At 39.0% G+C, this 21,307-nt stretch overlaps 1 protein-coding gene across 3 annotated transcripts in view; it reads left to right on the top strand.

Moving 5' to 3' along the window:
• The window catches only part of CCDC68 (coiled-coil domain containing 68), a 50,478-nt gene extending 36,269 nt beyond the window's left edge, over positions 1-14,209 (top strand). The window contains exons 10-12 of one of the 3 annotated variants that reach the window (XM_086683035.1): positions 383-466; positions 10,377-10,453; positions 12,983-14,209. In XM_086683035.1, the coding sequence (XP_086539161.1) occupies positions 383-466; positions 10,377-10,453; positions 12,983-13,040 (219 nt within the window). In that variant the 3' untranslated portion in view covers positions 13,041-14,209. Of the gene's footprint in view, positions 1-382; positions 467-1,034; positions 2,492-10,376; positions 10,454-12,982 lie in introns of those variants that run through there. The other 2 variants (XM_086683037.1, XM_086683036.1) reach the window with 2 other exon arrangements.
• The last annotated feature ends 7,098 nt before the right edge of the window (positions 14,210-21,307 follow it).

Below are 21,307 nucleotides of genomic sequence, written 5' to 3'. Positions count from 1 at the left end.
ATCTCTGCCTCGGGGAGCTTCCCTGTGCCAGGCAGTGGCCTTGTGTGACGGCCACCCACCTCTGTACCCTCAGTAGGAAAACGTTATGCGGTGGAGACAGTGATGGCCAAAGCTGCTTCCCACAGGATGTGTGCCCGCTGGATTCGGTTTAAACAGGTTTTCCAAAGATGACAGTGTTTAATAGGACTGCCCACGTGCTCTCCTCCCCAGGTGCCAATGTGCCCTGCTATTTCCTGCAACCTGCTGAGCCCGCTAATGCTTTGGGATTTAATTTTTTAACTTGATGGGCGCCAGTTGACCCTAAAAACCTGTGCAATTTCTGACTTAAGTAACTTCCCTGTTGTCTGACGAGATTCTTCCAATTGTGTTTCCTAATTCTTAGATGGAAGGATTAAAAACTAATTTGAAAGAACAAGATAAAAGGATTGAAAATCTGAAAGAAAAAGTTAACATACTTGAAGCCCAGGTAAGGAGGGAATGTGATGTATATTTCAGTATGATTGATTGCGGGTGAGTGTGTGTGTGGGTTCTCGGTGTATCCATGAGCCTGTGTGTGGATGTGTTGTGTGTGCTCGTGTGCCACTGTGACACAGTGAGTCTGTGTGTGCATGGGTGTGTGTGTCATTGTGCCTGAGTATCTCTGTGTGAGTGTACTTGTGTCTGTGTGTATATATGAGCGTCTTTTTGTGAGTGTGGGTAGATGTGTGTCTTCTATGCATAAGAAATTATAGATTTGTGGGAGAGGTACTCTTAATAACATTAAAGTATTAAACCTTATTTTATAACATTAAATACTATTAAGTAACTGTGGAAAGCTCACCCAAATATTCCAGAATGCTTGCTATATTGGGGAGATACAAAATAACATGTGGACGTGAATTAGAAGCCTGGTCAAGACCACCTTGTGTGAATTCAGACCCAGCCAGGTAGCTGGCTTTGCTGTCTTATATCTTTGTCTCTTTCCTGCCCTGAGATGTCCTTTCTTCTCCTCTTTTTTTTTTTTTTTTTTTAATTTTTTAATGTTTACTTTTGAGAGAGAGAAACAGAGTGTGAGCAGGCAATGGGCAGAGAGAGGGAGACGCAGAATCCAAAGCGGGCTCCAGGCCGTCAGAGCAAAGCCTGATGTGGGGCTCGAACTCACAAACCACAGGATCTTGACCTGAGCCAACGTCGGACACTTAGCCGACTGAGCCACCCAGGTGCTCCTCTCTTTCCTCCTCATTTATCTTTCACATCGATCGCGGCTTCCGCCCTTTGCATCAGGGTTCACCCACTTCAAGAAGCCTGTTGTAATTTTCTTATTTTTCAGTGTTTTGAAATCTGAAGCCTAGCATAACGCTTCATAATTTACCATCAGAAACGTGCTTTTCTTCCCGCCCGCTCATCTCCACTTCACTAGGGAGGCCCTTTATAGACTTTCGGCTACAGACCCAGGCTCGGCTGTGCCCCACCTCCCAGCAAGTGCAGCAAAGCCCACACAGGGGTGGCTGGAGTGCCCAAGATGCCACAGCTGCATCCACCTGGGCTCTCGCTGGTGCTCAGGGCCACCGCTTCCTTCTCTGTCAGAGACTCATCATTCGCCGCCTGGATGGGTCAGCTTTTCTACTTCATTCTTCCGTGTTTCGACTTCCTGCCATGCACTCCTGTCCCGAGGAATACAGAGATGCTCTGACTTCCACTAGATTTCTCCTCCTCTCTGGGGGCTTTTTCCCCCCCCACAGGGTAGCCCAGGGAGGAGCCGCACCACCATACTCCCAGCACACTGCCACACCGTTTCTCGCACACCGTGTTCTTTCTGCTTTCCCCAAACTTATCATAATAACGTGAAGAGGCCGTAAATATGTTTACATCTTAACTTTTGTAACCATTGCCGTGTTTTGCCATGTCGACCTTCCCAGAGGACCACTGTTCTCTCTGTCCTGGTGGTTGGGGCCTCGAAGCCTTGGGCTTTTCTTAGATTTTCACCTTCTTTAGGTTACACGTGACTGGTTGATAAAAATACTTGCATCTCTGTGCAGCTGAAAATGCAACGATTTTTCTGGAATAATTGGCTGAAAACTGGTTTCCCCTCCAGTGCCCAGTAACGGCTGGTCAGTCTCAAGGGGCCTCAGATGATGGGGTTCATATCCCTTTGAGCCTCTTCCTCCCAAGAAAGGTATCTAAGGGTATTTCCTCACAGCTTTGTGTACTTTTGGCAAACATTTTGGCAAATGTTACCTGAGAGAATATTTTTTCTTTTCTTTTATGATTTGTATGTAACTAATATATAGTCATTCGTTTCTATATAAATTAAGAAATATGGATAGCCAAATATAATAAGAAAATTATGCAAACCTGCCATCCATGAGTCAGCACAGTTGTGTATATCTGTTTTTCTATGGGACTCTTATGTGGCTGGTACATATGTGTGCATAGGTATTAAACATATAGACTATGGCATAATGTCTATATCACTGTATTTTTATTTATTTAATTTATTTAATTTTAAATGTTTATTTCTTTTCGAGAGAGAGAGAGGTAGACAGGGAGGGGTGGGGAGAGACGGGGACAGAGGATCCGAAGCAGGCTCTGTGCTGACAGCAGAGAGCCTGATGCAGGGCTCCAACTCATCAACTGTGAGATCATGATCCGAGCTGAAGTCGTACACGTAACCAACTGAGCCACCCAGGAGCCCCTATTTCATTGTATTTTTAAGCTTTTATTCATTTCACTCATTTGCTCACATCATCAATCTTGTAGTTAATTCTGTAAGTACCTATTGAGTGGCTACTATGATGTAGATGCTAAGGCAGGGAAAACAATATTGAATAAAATAGACATAAGTGAGCCCTGCACTCTGGATTTTACTGCCTAGAGAGGGAGACAGACACATAAATGAACACGTAACTTGCAATATTTTGGAAGCATTCTGCCAGAAAAGAACAAGATATTCTGAGAGAGAACACCTGGATAGAAGATTTAGATTGGTGGGTGGGAGCAAGCTCTCTAAGAAAATGAGTTTTAATCTGAGCTTAGTGGAAAACTGGGTGGTAGGGCAGGTCAGGCAGAAGGACAGGGAGCCATTGTGATTGCTTCTAATCCTAGAGTGGTATGTAATAGCATGGAATGACATTGGAAAAGTAGGAAGAGACCATGCCAAGGAGTCTTTTTCTCTATATAGCAATATATCAAGAAGTCTATGCTTACCAAACAGATTTCATTTGTATTATCTTTTTTTTTTTAATTTTTTTTTTCAACATTTATTTATTTTTGGGACAGAGACAGAGCATGAACGGGCGAGGGGCAGAGAGAGAGGGAGACACTGAATCGGAAACAGGCTCCAGGCTCTGAGCCATCAGCCCAGAGCCCGATGCGGGGCTCGAACTCACGGACCGCGAGATCGTGACCTGGCTGAAGTCAGACACTTAACCGACTGCACCACCCAGGCACCCCTGTATTATCTTTAAATGGCCACTATATTGATCTACAATAATTTAATTAACTCACTCCTTTTTGTTGGACCTTAGATTGTTTTTCAGTATTACAATTGTGGGGTTTTTGTTGTTGTTTTGAATTTTTTTAATGTTTATTTATTTTTGAGAGAGAGAGAGCATGAGCAGGGAGGGGCAGACAGAGAGGGAGACACAGAATCTGAAGCAGTCTCCAGGTTCCAAACTGTCAGCACAGAGCCCGATGTGGGGCTTGAACTCATGAACTGTGAAATCATGACCTGAGCAGAAGTCGGACGCTTAACCAACGGAGCCACCCAGGCACCCCTCAGTATTGCTTTTGTAAACAACACTGAATTCAACATCTTTATACAAAGATCACTAATCATTTATATATTTACTTCCTTCCTTAAGATAAATTTTTAGAAGTGGAATTGGTAACTCAGAGTATATCCATTTTTAAGGTTTTTGATAATGTGTTCTCGGACTTCTAGGTTTCTGCAGGATCAGTCATCTCCCTCAGTGGCCACAGGCCCACCTGCAGCTGCCTCTGCTCTGGCAGTCAACAGTCCTTCAGTCCTCATATTTCCAATCTGCTGATAGTCTTTTTCCCCCCTCTCTATTACTAAGGGATTTTAATACATAAAAATCATTTGTTATTATTTTAATAAAATATAAGAAGGGGGAGATGATAAACACATGTTCTCAGATTCCCATTTTGGACTGGGAATCTCATTTAAATCCAAGTTTACATGTAATTCATGAAGTTTGGTGTGAGGTAGGGATCTAACTTTTTAGTTGTCTCACTTTACCGAGAAGTCTGGGCTTTTTTCATGCATTTGAAATGCCTTTTATCCTAAACTGAACTTTCATGTTGGAAATCTGTTCCAATGGTGTATCTGCCTGTTTTGGCTCCAGTGTCCTCTTGCTTTACTCACTGCACTTTGGTAATACATTTTAATTGGAGAGATTACCTGTCTCTGGGCTTTCACTGCATTGTGGTTCTGGGTTCTGGGTCAGACATAATGAAGTGCCAGCTGTCATCACAGGATCAAGGTATCAATGGTACTACCAGAACAATGTATTTGTTTCCAGTGTACTCTGTTTCTATTTTCTCAAAAATTCAGCAAATAATTGCTGATTAGCCACTTGGTATGATATGAGAAAGCAACAGATTTGTTCCCCTCATGGAAACTTCTTGGTTGGCCACAGACTCTTTGCAGTGATATGAAAGCACCTCTCAATACTGTCTCAGATTCTCTGTAGATAGCTTGATTCAAGCCACTATATATTAATGTTTTCTTTTACAAAAAGGCTTCAAACTATGGCACTATTGGATGAATGTCTTTATATATTCTCAAAATTTATTATCTTCTGTAGATAAATCTTTTCCTTCACAGCAAGGAATTTTACAGTAACCACTTCAGCTTTATAAAGTCCAAACCACATGAATTTAATTTATCCATCAAATAGTTATGTGTCTTTATGATGTACCAGGAAATGTTTCAAATGTTGAGTATATGGGTAATGCACAGAACAGACTGTCCCTGACCTCATCTAGCTTATACTTTATTTGAAAATACAGATAATCGGGGCGCCTGGGTGGCTCAGTCAGTTGAGCGGCCGACTTCGGCTCAGGTCACGATCTCGCGGTCCGTGAGTTCGAGCCCCGCGTCGGGCTCTGTGCTGACAGCTTGGAGCCTGGAGCCTGTTTCAGATTCTGTGTCTCCCTCTCTCTGACCCTCCCCAATTCGTGCTCTGTCTCTCTCTGTCTCAAAAATAAATAAACGTTAAAAAAAATACAGATAATAACACACAAACAAGTAAATAAACAATTGGGGAGAATAAGTGTTCTGAAAAGTGTAGAATATGACAATATGTTAGAGAGTGATGGGAATCAGGAAAAGCATCTCTGGACCTGTGATATTTGACCACGTACTTGAATTTAGTGAGTGCTTGAGCCATGGTTACCCTATTTCTGGTCTGGTCCTAGTCAGTGATTATTATGAAGTTCTTAACTGGGATGATATATGCAGGGGTAGGCTGGCATTCACTGCAAATTTAAGACCGCTGCCTATTTTAGAATCCATTATATAACAGGATGAATTGATTCCATTTATAAAAAGTGGTCTTGAGCTTGAACAACCTGTGTAAGCACATCACCAGTCTAAACCACACAGACAGCATACTTTTCTCATCCATACCAGAAGCATTCATCTCTTTTTAGGCATGCTTACATGCTTCATTTTATTTAATCCTCAAAACTACTCTGGGAGAAAGTTATTACTACATTTCATAACTGATTAAACTGAGATTCAGAGAAGTTAAGAAACTCGTTCAACATCACTTTGCTGCATTGGAGTCTTCTTGCCTTGGAAGCACCTGCTCCCCTCCCCCCATCACCACCACAAAATCTGTTTATCTGAGTGATTAAATTAAGTGTGTGCTCAGGGGGTGTGTATGTGCATGTGCTTATATTAATGTGTGAAATATATGTGTGTACATACATTATGTGTTTAGAAATGAAGTCATTAAATTTGCCAGACCTTTTACATTTATTTTAGTCATGGTCACATTTCCTATATTAAAATGATTTCCATTTTCCAGTTTTTTGAGTCATGGTAACAAATACTTTTTTTGGTAACAAATACTTTTTTCTGTGACATTCTTTCTGTTCTAGCAGGGTATTTTTCCCCCCTCTCTGCAAGGGAGATATATACACTCATATAACTCTATTCTTTAAAAAAACAATCTTTGGGGTGTCTGAGTGGCTCAGTAAGTTAAGCATCAGACTCTTGATTTCGGCTCAGGTCATGATCTCATGGTTCATGGGATTGTGCCCCTCATCGGGCTCTGTGCTTAAAGGACAGAGCCTGAATGGGATTCTCTCTCTCCCTCTCTCTCTCTCTGCTCCTTTCTGCTTGCGCTCTCTCTCTCTCTCTGTCTCTCTCTCAAAATAAATAAATAAATATTAAAAAGCTTTAAGGTTTAAAAAAATTTTTTTAATATCACTGGAAAATTTCCTGCTTAACTCTAAAAAAATATGTTTCTTTCTACTTTTGTATGATATCTTTATCATCTTAATCTTCAGCTCTGACATTCCTCTCACATTTCATGCATTTCATGCATTTTTAGCTTCCTCACTAATGACCTGCTGATAGGGAAATGTGTCTTCAGAAATTATACCATTTTCTAAACATTGAAGATTATCTTATTTTATATAGCCATCATCATCCCTAACATTTAATTTAACAAGAATGTGTTGGTAGAAAGTATGCAAAAAATTAGGCTCTCTTGTAAAATCATGTCAATAAACTATCCTTGGATAGAGTCATAAAAAAGCAGACATATTCTGGTCATTGATTTGTAGTTTTGTAAAGTAACGATGTAATAAAACTTGTGGATATGGCTGTTCTAATTAAAGGAAAAACTATGAAAGCCCATGAATCAAAAATAAGTATCTAAATCTAGCCAATGAAATAAATCAGCATGGAAGTTGAGATAAATGAAAATAAAGACAGTCTAATATGATAACTCCTATGCTTTTGCACTGTTTGGTACTCAGCAACTTGAGAAACTAGGAATTCGTTTTGGACAAAATCCCAGTAGCCTCTACGTAATTGTCCAGCCTGGATTATTTTAGTATTTGTTCTCATCATGATGTGATTTGAATTGCTTCCTAACTTGCAGAGTATTGTATACAGAGGAGTTTTTCTCAGCAACATACTTGGTCAATAATATGTGCCTACACTTGTTTGGAGTGTATATTAGCTTTACCTCCATTATACAAGGAACATCTTTATTGTCAGTTTATTAAATCTGAAGTACATTTCCTACATGAGACTTTAGTTAAGTGCTTGACTCTTGAAGCGTCACAGTGAATGATCAATGTGTGTGAAGACTTTTGTTCCATTTTTTAGTTATTATGCAGTACAGATGCTGAGGGATATGAAGGGGCAAAATCCACATCTTGTCTCAGCTTTCCTTACTTCAATGGTTCTTCATCTTTTTTAAAAATTATTTTAAATTTTATTGAAATCCAAGTTAGTTAACATGTAGCATAATAATGATTTCGGGAGAATTTAGTGATTCATCACTTACATATAACACCCAGTGCTCATATCAACAAGCGCCCTCCTTAATGCCCATCCCCCATCTAACCCATCCCCCCACCTACCACTCCTCCAGCAACCCTCCGTTTGTTCTCTGTATAAGAGTTTCTTATGGTTTGCCTCCCTCTATGTTTTTATCTTAGTTTCTTCATCTTAGCAGCACATTAGAATTACCTATGGAGTCTTGAAAAGTCTTGAACCCAGACTGCAACAAAGTTAAACAGAATCTCTCGGATGAGACTCTAGATTCATTAGTTTTTAAATCTCTCCAGATAATTCCAATATACAACCAACACTGAAAACCAGCACTTTAGTTCAGTGGTTCTCAAACTTGAACAGACGTCAGAGTCATCTTAAAACACATAAACACTTAAAACTTTAAGAAGTGAGCTTCTTAAAACACATTCCTTGGCTACCCTGGGTTTCTCAATAGGTCTTATTGGAGATTGAGGGTATGTAGTTCTAGTAAGTTCTCAGGTGACGCTGATATTGCTGATATCCCAAGATCACACTTTAAGAACCTTTTTCTCCCTTCTTTTCCACCTAGGCCATTTCATTTTGTCTTCAATGTCCAGCTGAAATCTCCTTGTGTATGAAAATATCATAAATTATTCTGCTCACTGATTTCTTTTTTTTTTTTTAATTTTTTTTTTCAACGTTTATTTATTTTTGGGACAGAGAGAGACAGAGCATGAATGGGGGAGGGGCAGAGAGAGAGGGAGACACAGAATCGGAAACAGGCTCCAGGCTCTGAGCCATCAGCCCAGAGCCCGACGCGGGGCTCGAACTCACGGACCACGAGATCGTGACCTGGCTGAAGTCGGACGCTTAACCGACTGCGCCACCCAGGCGCCCCACTGCTCACTGATTTCTGTTATACCTTTTACATAGTGATTACCTACTGCCTCTGGAATCTCCTGAACTTTTTATTTCTCATTTTTTAATGTTTACATGTTTGTTTTATCACTTCCACCATGCTGTGTATACTGTATACTGGAAAGGAAGATCCATGCTTTCTTGTGCGTCTTCACATTCCCTCTGCCCATGGGTTGGTGCTATAGACATGGCAGAAACTAATTGGATAGATGGATGAATAGGTGGATGGATGCAGATTAATTATTGATTAATTTCCTGACAGTTTCCTTTCTTCTGTTTCATGTTTATCAGACCTGAAATCCCTTCAGAAATCATTGAATCTCTGTGTCTCCTGGGGCTCACCATTTACTTATTTGTAATATAAGGAGGCTGAGCTAATTCTTCTGGTTACAGAAAAAGAACACCTTTCAGGGAAAAGAGCATAGGATTTGGAGTCACACAGGACTGCATAAAGCTTGCACATTTGAACAGAGTCCTGCATATACAATGTGTGGGTTATCAGAAACAAGTTACCTAAACAATTTGAGTTTTGCCAGCCTTATTTCTTTAATATGCATAAGAATAAAAGTTATCAAAGAATAGATATATGGAAAGCACCTGGAAAAAGTCTTGACATTTGCTAGGCATGCATAACTATTAAACCTCTGGCTTCCATGAAAATTCTAACATGTTTCCCCAAAACATGCATTTTCGTGTTGGCTTGCTCCAAACCATCTGGTGGACTTTTAGGAAATACCTTTTAAACTTCAATTATATGACACTTTAGCTTCTTAATTTCCTAATAGGTATTGGAGCTGGTGTATTACTGTTCTTTTAAAGCTATAGCACCCCCTGTCAACCTCCCACCGAGCCACCCTTCAGTCCCAGACCCTACTATACTGGTGTATCCTTTAAACACCTCTGGCTTGCCAGTGCAGCCAACTGACAACTGTGAGCATGATGCTTTGCTGTTTTAAGTCTCATTTTCCAGATCTGTTGAATGAATGTGCTTGGTGTGACTATGCTGTAGAGGAGACAGTGGCACTGCAGCAGAAGGACATGACTTTGAACCCTGGTTCTGCCAGGAACAAGACGTTGGGCACTTAAGCTCTTAGGACCTCAGTTTTTAGTTATAAAAATGGTACTTGGACTAGAAAATCTTAAGTCTTAAGAATCTGTGCCAGACACTGGTCACAGTACATATTGAATATCTCATTTCAGAACTTGCGAAGAAAAAAACGATGATTCCACTTTACAGATGAGGACATTGGGCTCAGAGAGGTTAGGCAAACTAAGGTCACAAAGCTATCAAGTGGCTGTGCTAGGATTTGTACCTGAGAAATGAAACTGTTGCCTTCCTTATTATCAGCCATTGCATTATCTCCCAGAATTATAAGAGATTTAAAATATTATGATCATATGAGATTTTTCTTCCAACGACTTCAACATGGTAGGCAAGACATGTATTATTTACCACTAGTATAGAGATCAAGAAACGGAGGCTTCAGTGAGAAAATTGAGGCTAAAAATGCCATGAACTATATGGTAAAGAACAGATGGTGCTTATTTTCATGGAGTTTATAATCAAGAGATTGCACAAGAAAGACAAACATGTAATAAATATTGTGGGTGTCTTTAACAAGGTTCTTTAATAAAGTTATTTTGTGAAGTTCTTTGCAACTCTTTCTACATAAAAGAAACTGTAAAATCAAACATAGTTCAGCTGTTGAATTTCAAAGGCTAATGTAGAATACTCTATTTTAGTCCCTTGGAAAAGTATGCACTCTTCAAGATGTTTTTGTAATTTCAGAGATAATAGTGACTCTCAACTGGCTACATTCTGTGTTTTAATAGAGTGACTGAAACAACAAGCTTACTGCCAAGGAGTGATGTAGGTGGTGGGTTGATCAGAAGTATTAAGCATGTGGCTAATCAATGTGCTACCTATGTAATGTGTTTTTTTTTTTTTTTTTCACTTTAGAATAAAGAACTAAAAACCAAGGTGGCACTTTGGTCTGAAACTCCTAGAACAACAGTATCCAAGGGTGTCTCTACAAGGTAAGTTTTTTCTTCCCCCACTGCCATCTGCCTTCACAGCTTTGTTGAACATTCATTCATGAATGTTGGCATCTATCCCACTTGAGAAATATTCCAATCTATTAATACTTATGTAATCACTTGTTTACTGTCTGTTTCCCAGTTCTTGAGAACTGGACCTGTGTTATTTGTTCAGCATTGAATCCTCAAAGCCTAACATATAAATACTTACTGAATAAATGAATGAATAAATTTAGATATCTTTTCTTGCTTTGTGCCATAAAACAAGCCAGGTATCTGCTTCAACTCTTTCTACAAGCAGTGCACATCATCTTCCTTATTGTCCTTGTTTTTCTGTTACTCCTGTTTTCTGTAGCATTGATGAACACTTTAATTATAAATTGTATTTATTTAAATGTCCATGACTGTATCTCAAACCAGGTAGATTGTAAATGTCAAGAAGGCAGGAATGGTTCCTTGTATTTCACTTTATTTCCTGCATTGCTAAGGGCAAGAGTCTTCAATAACTACCTAATAATAACTGAATCAAGCAATGATAATGACACACTACAGCAATCAAAACGATAGTTGAAACCATCAAAGTCACTTTCTAATGGTGACAGAATCTGAAGTGACAAGTTGTAAAAAAAGAAAAAAAAAAGACTTCTGGGCTCAAATCTTATTTCCATAATACTCTATGAAATTATCACTTAAAAGAAAACATAGTCTGTAATTACATGAATCATTTAAAAAGTGATTAAAAACTTCCTGTTCTAGCAGCTTTTGAATTTCCCAGTCTAATCCCTCTAGGGCAGAAGCCTGTTTTCTGAAACTCTCTTCTGTTCAGTGCCTGAGGTAGAAAATCAGGCCCTCTGTGATGAGTATCAGTCCAAGAATTCAGGTGGGTCCATCTCCCTTGGCAGAACTCCCTGCAGCCTTGCTTCCCTTTGCTAATGATATATGTAATGAGAGATGAGATGAAGCCATTCTGAATAGATTCTTCTAAAATTGTCAGTCCCCCTGATGCAAAGTTATCCACTTTTTGGCCAGTAGCCCTGAAACTTCCAATAAAGAAAAGAAATTAAGCCCCAGAAATATTACAGGAGGAAGTGAAATACCCACATTTCAGAAGCAGTGAGAGAAGTAGTCACTTCAGTGGGGGAAGAAATGAGTCCAGAACAGAAGAGCAAGCATGACTTTCCAAGGAAAAGGAAGACAATTGATTTTTTTATTCCCTTACCAGATACCAGTCCCCTTGGGGTGGTGAGGCATCAGCTGTTTTGACCCCGTAGGGAACGCAGCCAGAGTGGAGTGAAGGAGAGATCAACTGCTTGTCTATTGTAACTACTCCAGTATTGAATGCAGAGACTCTAGCCCGTACAGAGGGAATGTGCTGGAAAGAATGACTTCTATGGCCAACTCTTTAGTTGTAGTAAATTCACTGTTAAACATCTTTTAGTTTTAAAGATTTCTTTTCTTTCTATGACTTGGTAGGTCTCATGTTTACAAAATGAAATATGGCCAATTGGCTGCTTTGAGAACGTAAGTGGTAGTATGATGTGGTAATTCTGGGTTCACCCATATGCAGTGGAATTATAACTCAAGGGAGAGATTGGAGTAGAAAAGTAGCTGTTCAGGGGGAAAATCATATGCATTTAAAAATTAATCCAGGGGCGCCTGGGTGGCACAGTCGGTTAAGCGGCCGACTTCAGCCGGGTCACGATCTCGCGGTCCGTGAGTTCGAGCCCCGCGTCAGGCTCTGGGCGGATGGCTCAGAGCCTGGAGCCTGTTTCCGATTCTGTGTCTCCCTCTCTCTCTGCCCCTCCCCCGTTCATGCTCTGTCTCTCTCTGTCCCAAAAAAAATAAATAAACGTTAAAAAAAAAAATTAAAAAAAAAAAATTAATCCAGGCAAATCTCTTTAATTACCTACAAAATATAATTCTGTATCTCTCAGTAAATACTAAAAAGCAAGGTGGTGTCTTTGAGCATTAAAACATATAGATGTTAACACCAGAAAGGGTGTTTGCTGGAGATTCAGGGTCATGTTCTTAGACAAAAACAGCAACAACAAAATGCACATACAAACGTGTGTGTGTGTGTATACACACATATATACATACATATATATTGTAAATACTGGAATCACACAGTGAGGGGAGAAGTTCAGACTTGAGAAGGCCACAGGACTCAAACATCCTGGCAGGAGGGTTGATGCGTGTTTCCTGTCTCCAGGTCACTCCAATGCATGCCTTCACTGCATGGAATGGCAGATATAGTCTCTAATTCTCTCTCACTTCCCCTCTTCCTCACTCTTGTCCCTCTACAACTAGCTGAATTTACATAAGTTAGATGCTTCCACAGTATGATTCTATCATGTCTCATGGGGAATTAGTCAGTCAACGAATTAACCACCAGATCTCTTAGATTAAAGCAATTAGTTCATATTTGGTCGTATAGCGGTGGTGGAGATGGAAATGGTGGTGATACACCAATTATATCACTAAAGTTTAATGTGCTCTCTATCAATAATTATTTGATCTTTTCTATAGTGAATTGAAGACTGAAGGCACTACGCCCTATCTGATGTTGATCAGGCTCCAGAAATGAGCTGACTAGCTGAAGATCTCAATAAGAAAGATCACTATGTGGGTCTTATTTATTCCTTGAAACACAGACTAAATGTGCAAGTTAAAATGGCTCACTGGCAGTATTCAGTGGGATTTATTATACGTCAATGGCTCTGCAGGAAGAGGACACTCCAGAAAATCAAACAAATGTATATTCAAGGCAAGGAACTCTTCCTTCAAAACTTAGTGAATGGGTGAAGAGACCTGGGGCATTTGATGGAAGATGAATTTTGCTTTAAACTTCAAAAAGAATCTGAATATTTTTTGCAGATTTTTGCTGAAGGGAGTGGTTTAAGGTTGTCAACTATAACCTTCTGATAGTGGTTTTTATGTATATAAATGGAAGAGTGTATGTACATGTGTGTGAATAAATGATATATTTTAAAGTTAACTTTGAATAACAAGAAATATCCTAACATGAATTTATAAATTCATCTCCTGACCTATCGTTAGTAAGAGAGTTATTCTCTATGGCATTATGGGCAGGAGAAGTAGGTTCTTTTTAGCTAATTCCCCAATCTATGCAGCCCTCCATTGCTAAGCATCACGGCATTTTACCGCACCTCTGGAAGCCATTGTTCTTCAGCTGGGACTGAGAATTGGTTGCGAGAGATAACCCACAAGTAAGCATGAAGAAATGCAGTTTGTGACTCTGACCTGGTGCCTAATTTTCTTTATAAGATTCATTGTATTAGCTAAGAAAATATTTGGGGGAAAGAATAGGAACACAATGCCGTCAGCTCACACCTTCACAAAAATACGTGTATTGTGGGTTAAGAGGAAGAGTGGCTACTGTCTATAGCTGGGAAGATTCTCCATCCATCGTATGTCCAGTGCCTTGGTGAAAGTGTGCTTGCATTTTGATACAGGCATTCATCACAGGTGAGTTTGTGCTTGCTATGAGGAAAACCAGACTCTAATTTGTAGAAGTGCAAACGGGCTAACAGGATAGAAGGCAATTGCACTAAATGAATAATGGGCAGACTTAGCCCTGCTGAAGGGTGAATTACTTGTAAGCCTTTTGATTATCCTCTCTGGTGTACGACTGTAAACATTTTCTCAGGAAAGCTGCTTCAAGCCTTTCAATGTGGAATGTGAAATATCAGTATTATCTATGAAATATTTAAAAATACATTCAAATGAGATTAAGTGACACATTTATAAATTCATTGACGTACTGTAATCCTTGAAATGTTGCATAACTATATGTGTGCATTTCGTGAATCACATTTTTATTGCTTGCTGGTTTTTCAGATGTAGTTATTTAATAGCATTTATGACACGGCTCCGATGCCAGGAACAATTCTAAGTACTTTACCTGTATTAATTGCTTTAATCTACCCAAAAGACCTCAAAAGCAAGTCATACTATTATTACCATCTCACAGGGGTGGATGCTGTGAGGTCTGGTAATTTTCCCTGCTGCTACAATGGAGCGAGGATTTGGACCTCTTGATTTGGCTGTCAGTATTCCTTCTACCTGCTCGCTTGATGGTCTGAGATACTCCCACACTATAGAAATGCTTTTTCTTTTTGCTACTTTAATGAAACAGCTTCCTTGTTTCACAGGCTCTGCACCATCCTGTGAGTGACAGAAAGAACCTTTACTCATAAAGTAAATATTTTCCTGCAATAAGTTGGCCTTTCACCTACTTCGACTACCCTCATAAGAACGTAGTTCAGAACAACTTGCTAAAAATCTTCTAATTTTACATTTATTATCATGACCTTATACCACATGGAAGACGTTTTGGCAGTGTATTTTCAGGCACATTTGTGGGAGATTGGGATCATGAATTCTGCTTCAAGCATTTGCAGTGTAGTGTGTGAATTCACTTTTCACCTGGTGATCACTTAGGTTCCTCTTACACCTCAATCACCAAGCTGGATGTTAATAAATGCGAGATTTTGGAATGGATCCATTGAACAGACCTAACAACAAGAATGATTCCCATTAGAATAATGTATTCTAAAGACAAAAATAGGAAGACACTGCTGGATTTAATGTAGGTCTCACTCTGCTCATTTTTGTTTTGTTTTTTGTTTATTTATTCTTTTTTTTAATATGAAATTTATTGTCAAATTGGTTTCCATACAACACCCAGTGCTCATCCCAACAGCTGCCCTCCTCAATACCCATCACCCACCCTCCCCCCCCCCACCCCCCATCAACCCTCAGTTTGTTCTCAGTTTTAAGAGTCTCTTATGTTTTGGCTCCCTCCCTCTCTAACCTTTTTTTTTCCCTTCCCCTCCCCCATGGTCTTCTGTTAGGTTTCTCAGGATCCACATAGGAGTGAAAACATATGGTATCTGCCTTTCTCTGGAGGACTTATTTCACTTAGCATAACATCTTTGAACACGGAAGTACCACTGGATGTGATACGGATAGGAGGTGCTCATGTGCCCTCCATGTTCACCTTGGAATGTTCTTTGGATTTCCTGAGACTAAGATCAAGCAGTTTCAGCAGCGTAAAAAGATCTGGACTCTTCAAATACAAAAATATCTTTTTAATAGCATCAGCAGTATCATTTATTTGTCATATATAGATTATTTCCTGTATCTTTACTGTCTCAGCTTTTATCATTTGGAATGTTTTTGGAATAAATATTTCTGAGCCATAAAACAAACAATTACAATGGAGAATAAAAAGTATTAATCTGAAAATAGTATCACACGAGAAATACAGGAAAAGAAATACCAGTTCAGTTTTAGCCTAAATAATTGTGCTTATAATTATACTAATTAATATATTAAATAAGAAGGCCTGAAGTGGACCTTGAAGTGACTATATGAAGGTAGAAATGAAAAGAAACAGTTTCACTTTGATTACATATATCATTACGAATTACCATTAGGAAATGTTCAAGCAACAAAGAGAAACGTTTAAATAATTGGTGTAATACATCTATCTTTTGAATAATTGTTTACAATAAAGAAATTGATATCATATTTTGTTTATTTTTTGTTTTTATTTCTTTTTACATTAAAATTATGATGTATAAGTAGAGGTGCCTGGGTGGCTCAGTTGATTAAGTGTTGACTTCAGCTCAGGTCATGATCCCATGGTTCTTGAGTCTGAGCCCCGCATCCGGCTCTGTGCTGACAGCTCAGAGCCTGGAGCCTGTTTTGGATTCTGTGTCTCCCTCCTTCTCTGCCCCTCTCCTGCTTGTGCTCTGCCTGTCTCTCAAAAATAAACATTTTAAAAAAATAAATAAAATAATAAATTATGCATAAGTAAATTAAGCCATTTTTATTTGATTGTTCATGACAATAAAATCCATAATCAATGGATTGGTTTTGCTAGTGAACAGGTAGATGACTCCCTGAATTTTTCTGCTAATTTTTTCTTGGATCCAAATTAATGGGAAAAAGTAATCTATTAATATTTTATTCTGAATATGAAAAAATAGTAGCATTATAAAATTAAGAACACACTTTTCAAATTCTTTCATATTTCTTTACTTTCTTTACCTCTCCTCTGAGCCTGAGGTAATCATAGAATCCTCATCAATATTGATGTAAGGACCCATTCCATCAAGAACTGAAAATTCCTTCAACTAATGTCATAATCATTTTAATTCCTCCCTTCCACCTTTTTTGCTTCCTTCCATTTTTTTGGGGGTGGGAAATCTTAAGATTCAGTAAAGACTTAGATAATCATATTTAATTGCTGTGTTATTATTAAAATATATACTTGTAAGTGTTAGAATTACAGAAAATTGGTATTTATCCTAGGCATGCAAGGTTGATTTATCATTTGAAAATAAGTCAATGAGTAACACCTGGGTGGCTCAGTTGGTTGAGCTCCTGATTTTGGCTCAGGTCATGATCTCTTAGTTTGTGAGTTCAAGCTCCACATTGAACTCACTGCTGTCAGCACAGAGCCAGCTTCGGATCCTCTACCCCCCCTTGCTCTCTGCCCCTCCCCCTGCTCATTCTGTCTCTCTCTCCCAAAATATTTAAAAAAATCAATGTAAGTAACCATATACACATAATAAAGAAGAAAAATTATATAATTATTTTAATAGGTGAAGAAAAGTATCTGACAAAATTTAACACTCATTCATGATAAAAACTCAGCAAACTGGGAATAAGAAATTTTATCCTTCTGATAAACAGCATTTACAAAAAAGCTTTCAGTTCATATAACTAATGATGAAAGACTAATATTGAGATGCTTGCCCTCACCACTTTTCTTAAACATTGTACTCTAAGTCCTAGCCATTGGAATATGTCAAGAAAAAGAAAAAGGAAGAAAAGGCATACAAATTGGAAAGGAAAAGTAAAATGTCCATTGTTGTTCATGCAATTGTTAATGTAGAAAACTTTAATGAATCTACCAAACAGCTACTAGAACTAGTAAGTAAAGTTAACAAGGTCACAGATTACAAAGCTGAAATTAGTGAAATTGAAATTAAACATATTAATAGTTTGCTATTGGTGAAAACATACACAAATATCTAAATGGATGGAAAGGAGTATCCATAAATAGACCCATCTATGTGATTTTTTTTTTTATGTGATTGATTTTTGACAAAGCTGTCAAGGCTATAGAAAGGAGACAGGAAAGTCTTCTAAACGGCATTGAAAATACTGCAAGTTGTTGTGGGTGTTTTTGTTGCTGTTGTTTATTTTTGAGCGAGAGAAAGACAGAGTGTGACAGGGGCAGAGACAGGAGAAGACACAGAATCCGAAGCAGACTCCAGGCTCTGAGCCATCAGCACAGAGCCCTACATGGGGCTCGAACCCACAAACTGCGAGATCATGACCTAAGCCAAAGTCAGACTCTTAACTGAGCCACCCAGGCACCCCTACTGCAAGTTTTATATGTGAAAAAAAATTAGCATCAATTCTTATCTCTCACAGTGTATAATTAACATGAAATGTACACTATACCTAAATGTAAAACGAAACTAAAATTTCTAGCAGAAAACACAGTCTCTTTGCAACACTTTGCAAACTTTGTGTTTAGCACACAAAGAACACAAACCATAAAAGGAAAAAAATTGATGATTGAACATTAAAATTCAAATATTGTGCTCTTTGAAAGACACCACTAAACAAATTTTAAAAAGCAACCTACAGAATGGGTGAAAATATTCACATGTATAGGATTTGTATTCAGAATATATAAAGAACTTTTAAAACAATGAGAAGGCAAACTAATAGACATATGGACAAAAATGTTCAGAGTCACTTTTTTTTTTTCAACATTTTTTATTTATTTTTGGGACAGAGACAGAGCATGAACGGGGGAGGGGCAGAGAGAGAGGGAGACACAGAATCGGAAACAGGCTGCAGGCTCCGAGCCATCAGCCCAGAGCCTGACGCGGGGCTCGAACTCACGGACCGTGAGATCGTGACCTGGCTGAAGTCGGACGCTTAACCGACTGTGCCACCCAGGCGCCCCCAGAGAGTCACTTCTTAAAACAAGATAGACAAATTACAAATACACATATAAAAAGATGCCTCATCAGTTGCCTATCAGGGGAATGCCAATGAAAACCACTAAGAAATAAATACCAAACACCCACTAAAACAGCTAAAATACAAACACCGGCCTTATTGAGCATGTGGAGAAACAAAATCATGTGCTAAAGGCAAGAATGCAAAAATGGTACCAGCACTTTGGAAACCAGGCTGTTTCTTTAAAAGTTAAATATACACCTGCCATATGACCTAGCTGTTCCATTCTTTGTTTTTTGTTTTTGTTTTACCCAAGAGAAACAACAGCTTCTGTCCACAAGAAATGTGTATCTGAATTTTCATGGCACCTTTGGTTGTGATAACCAAGAACTAAACACAAATGTCCATTAACAGGTGATACAAAACATAGTACATCCATACTTTGGAAGAGAACTTGACAATAAAAAGAAACAAAGCATAAATATATACAACAGTGAATAAACTTCAAATCATTATACTTAGTGAAAGAATCTAGAGGAAAAAAAGAGGACATACTATGTGATCCCATAGTGAAAGAGAGCAAATCAGTATTTGCCTGGGGAAGGGAGTAGAGAGAAAGTGCAAATAGCAATACAGAGAAATATATGGGGGGAGTAGAAATATCCAGTGTGTAGATAATGGTTATGTTTTCATGGATATCTTCCATGCCCAGAACCAATATATTGTACAATTTAAATATTAATTTCGATAAAGTAATAAAAAATTTTAAGTTAATGCTACATTATTCTATACCTACTCAATCAGGTTCTTGTGTAGGAGTCGTTCATTTCTTCTTTCAACAAATATATATTGATGCCTTCTATTTGCCAGGCACTGTTCTAGATGCCAGGGCTATGGCAGTGGGGAAAGAGGAGGGTGTGAATGTGTCAGAGAAGAAAGAAAAAGGAAAAAATCTGTACCTTAATGTAAATATATTCTAGTGACAAAAAAAAAAAAAAAAACAAAAACAGATAATAAAGTCAGAGATGTCCCATGGACTGTGAATAAAAATAAAGCCGAACACAGGGATCAGGAATTACTAGGGGTGAAAGGCTGTGGTTACACTTTTAAACTGGGTGATAATTTATTTTTTTTTTTTAATTTTTTTTTTCAACGTTTATTTATTTTTTTGGGGGGGGGACAGAGAGAGACAGAGCATGAACGGGGGAGGGGTAGAGAGAGAGGGAGACACAGAATCGGAAACAGGCTCCAGGCTCTGAGCCATCAGCCCAGAGCCCGACGCGGGGCTCGAACTCACGGACGGCGAGATCGTGACCTGGCTGAAGTCGGACGCTTAACCGACTGCGCCACCCAGGCGCCCCTAAACTGGGTGATAATTTAAATGTAGTAACCATGGGGGCACCTGGGTGGCTCAGTCAGTTGGGCATCCGAGTTTGGCTCAGGTCATGATCTTACAGCTTGTGAGTTCAAGCCCCGCATGGGGCTCTGTGCTGACCGCTCAGAGCCTGGAGCCTGCTTCGGATTCTGTGTCTCCCTCTGTCTCTGCCCCAACCCACTCGCATTCTGTCTCTGTCTCTGTCTCTCTCAAAAATAAACATTTTAAAAAATTAAAAATAAAATAAATAAATGTAGTAACCATGGATTGGTAATTTAAATAGGATAGTAATTTTAAATAAGGCCTCCCTCTTTAAAGATAACATTTAAGTAAGCAAAGATAGGAAGAAGGCTAGGAAAGTGACCCGAAAAAGGTATTATTTGGTGGAAGAAGCGTCCGGGAAGGGGCAAGCCAGGTGCACTAGCTCCAGAGGACAGGCAGACCAGGTGTGTCCCAGAATAGCTGGGACATCAGTGCAGCTGGACTGGCAGGTCAAGAGTGAGTCCTAACATTGTCTCAATCATTTTCCATGCAATATAGTCTTTCATGTTTCCTTTGTATAAATCATTCCTTTTATTTGAAAAGTAAATTATCCTTCTAGTTCTTTGAATTCTGAGCAGTGGTAAACTAACAGTTTTTAGGAATCTGTATCTTAATTCTTGGTTGTCTGTGTTTTCACTGTCTGGGTTTTCACATACTGAGAAAACCCATGTTTTCTGGAAGGCGCAGTGAAGGGAAAATTGCTCTTGAGAGGTTCAGTTGAGTGGTCTTATTTGGACTTTACACTCTGCCTAGAGGAACTCATGAGGAACTGCTTTTGGAAGTCAGGGGAGGAGAAGAGTGTCCATGAAGCCAGATGATGCGTGTTCACAATCCAATATGCTAACTAGCATGACTCCAAATCATCTTTCTGTTTCATTATTTTTCATCAGTGAATGAGTCACGATACAAATTTCTCTGGAGAATCAAGCAAACAGATTGAAGTTGTTGGCTATTAACCTTGCTGCTGCTTTAATTTTTTAAATTTATTTATTTTGAGGGAGAGAAAGAGAGAGAAAGACCAAGCAGGCTCCACGCTGTCAGTACAGAGTCCAACGCGGGGCTCAAACTCGCGAACCGTGAGATCGTGACCTGAAAGAAAACCAAGAGTCAGACATCTAACCAACTGAGCCACCCAGGTGCCCCTATGATATAGCCTTCGTCAAATTGTAATTGTTCTTGGTATAAAGAGCATTGAATAATCCAAACACCTTACATACAGGTTCTAAAAGTTTTTCCCTTTCCACATTAAACACTTTGAAGGTCAAGATGGTCTTCCCCCACCCCACCCCCAATACGGAGCATGCTATAACTATTTAAAAATCCTATAAAGCCATTAGGGAAAGCAAGTTCCTAATGACTTGTCATGAATTATTTAAGACGAACCCAGGGGCGAAAGATTCTGCCTATGTGAAACAGCATTACTG

This window comes from Puma concolor, chromosome D3 (genome assembly GCF_028749965.1).
Source record: "Puma concolor isolate L17-30 chromosome D3, mPumCon1.1.hap2, whole genome shotgun sequence".
Taxonomy (NCBI): domain Eukaryota; kingdom Metazoa; phylum Chordata; class Mammalia; order Carnivora; family Felidae; genus Puma; species Puma concolor.
Note: the sequence above shows the minus strand (reverse complement) of the source record. Positions and strands in the feature narration are given on the sequence as shown.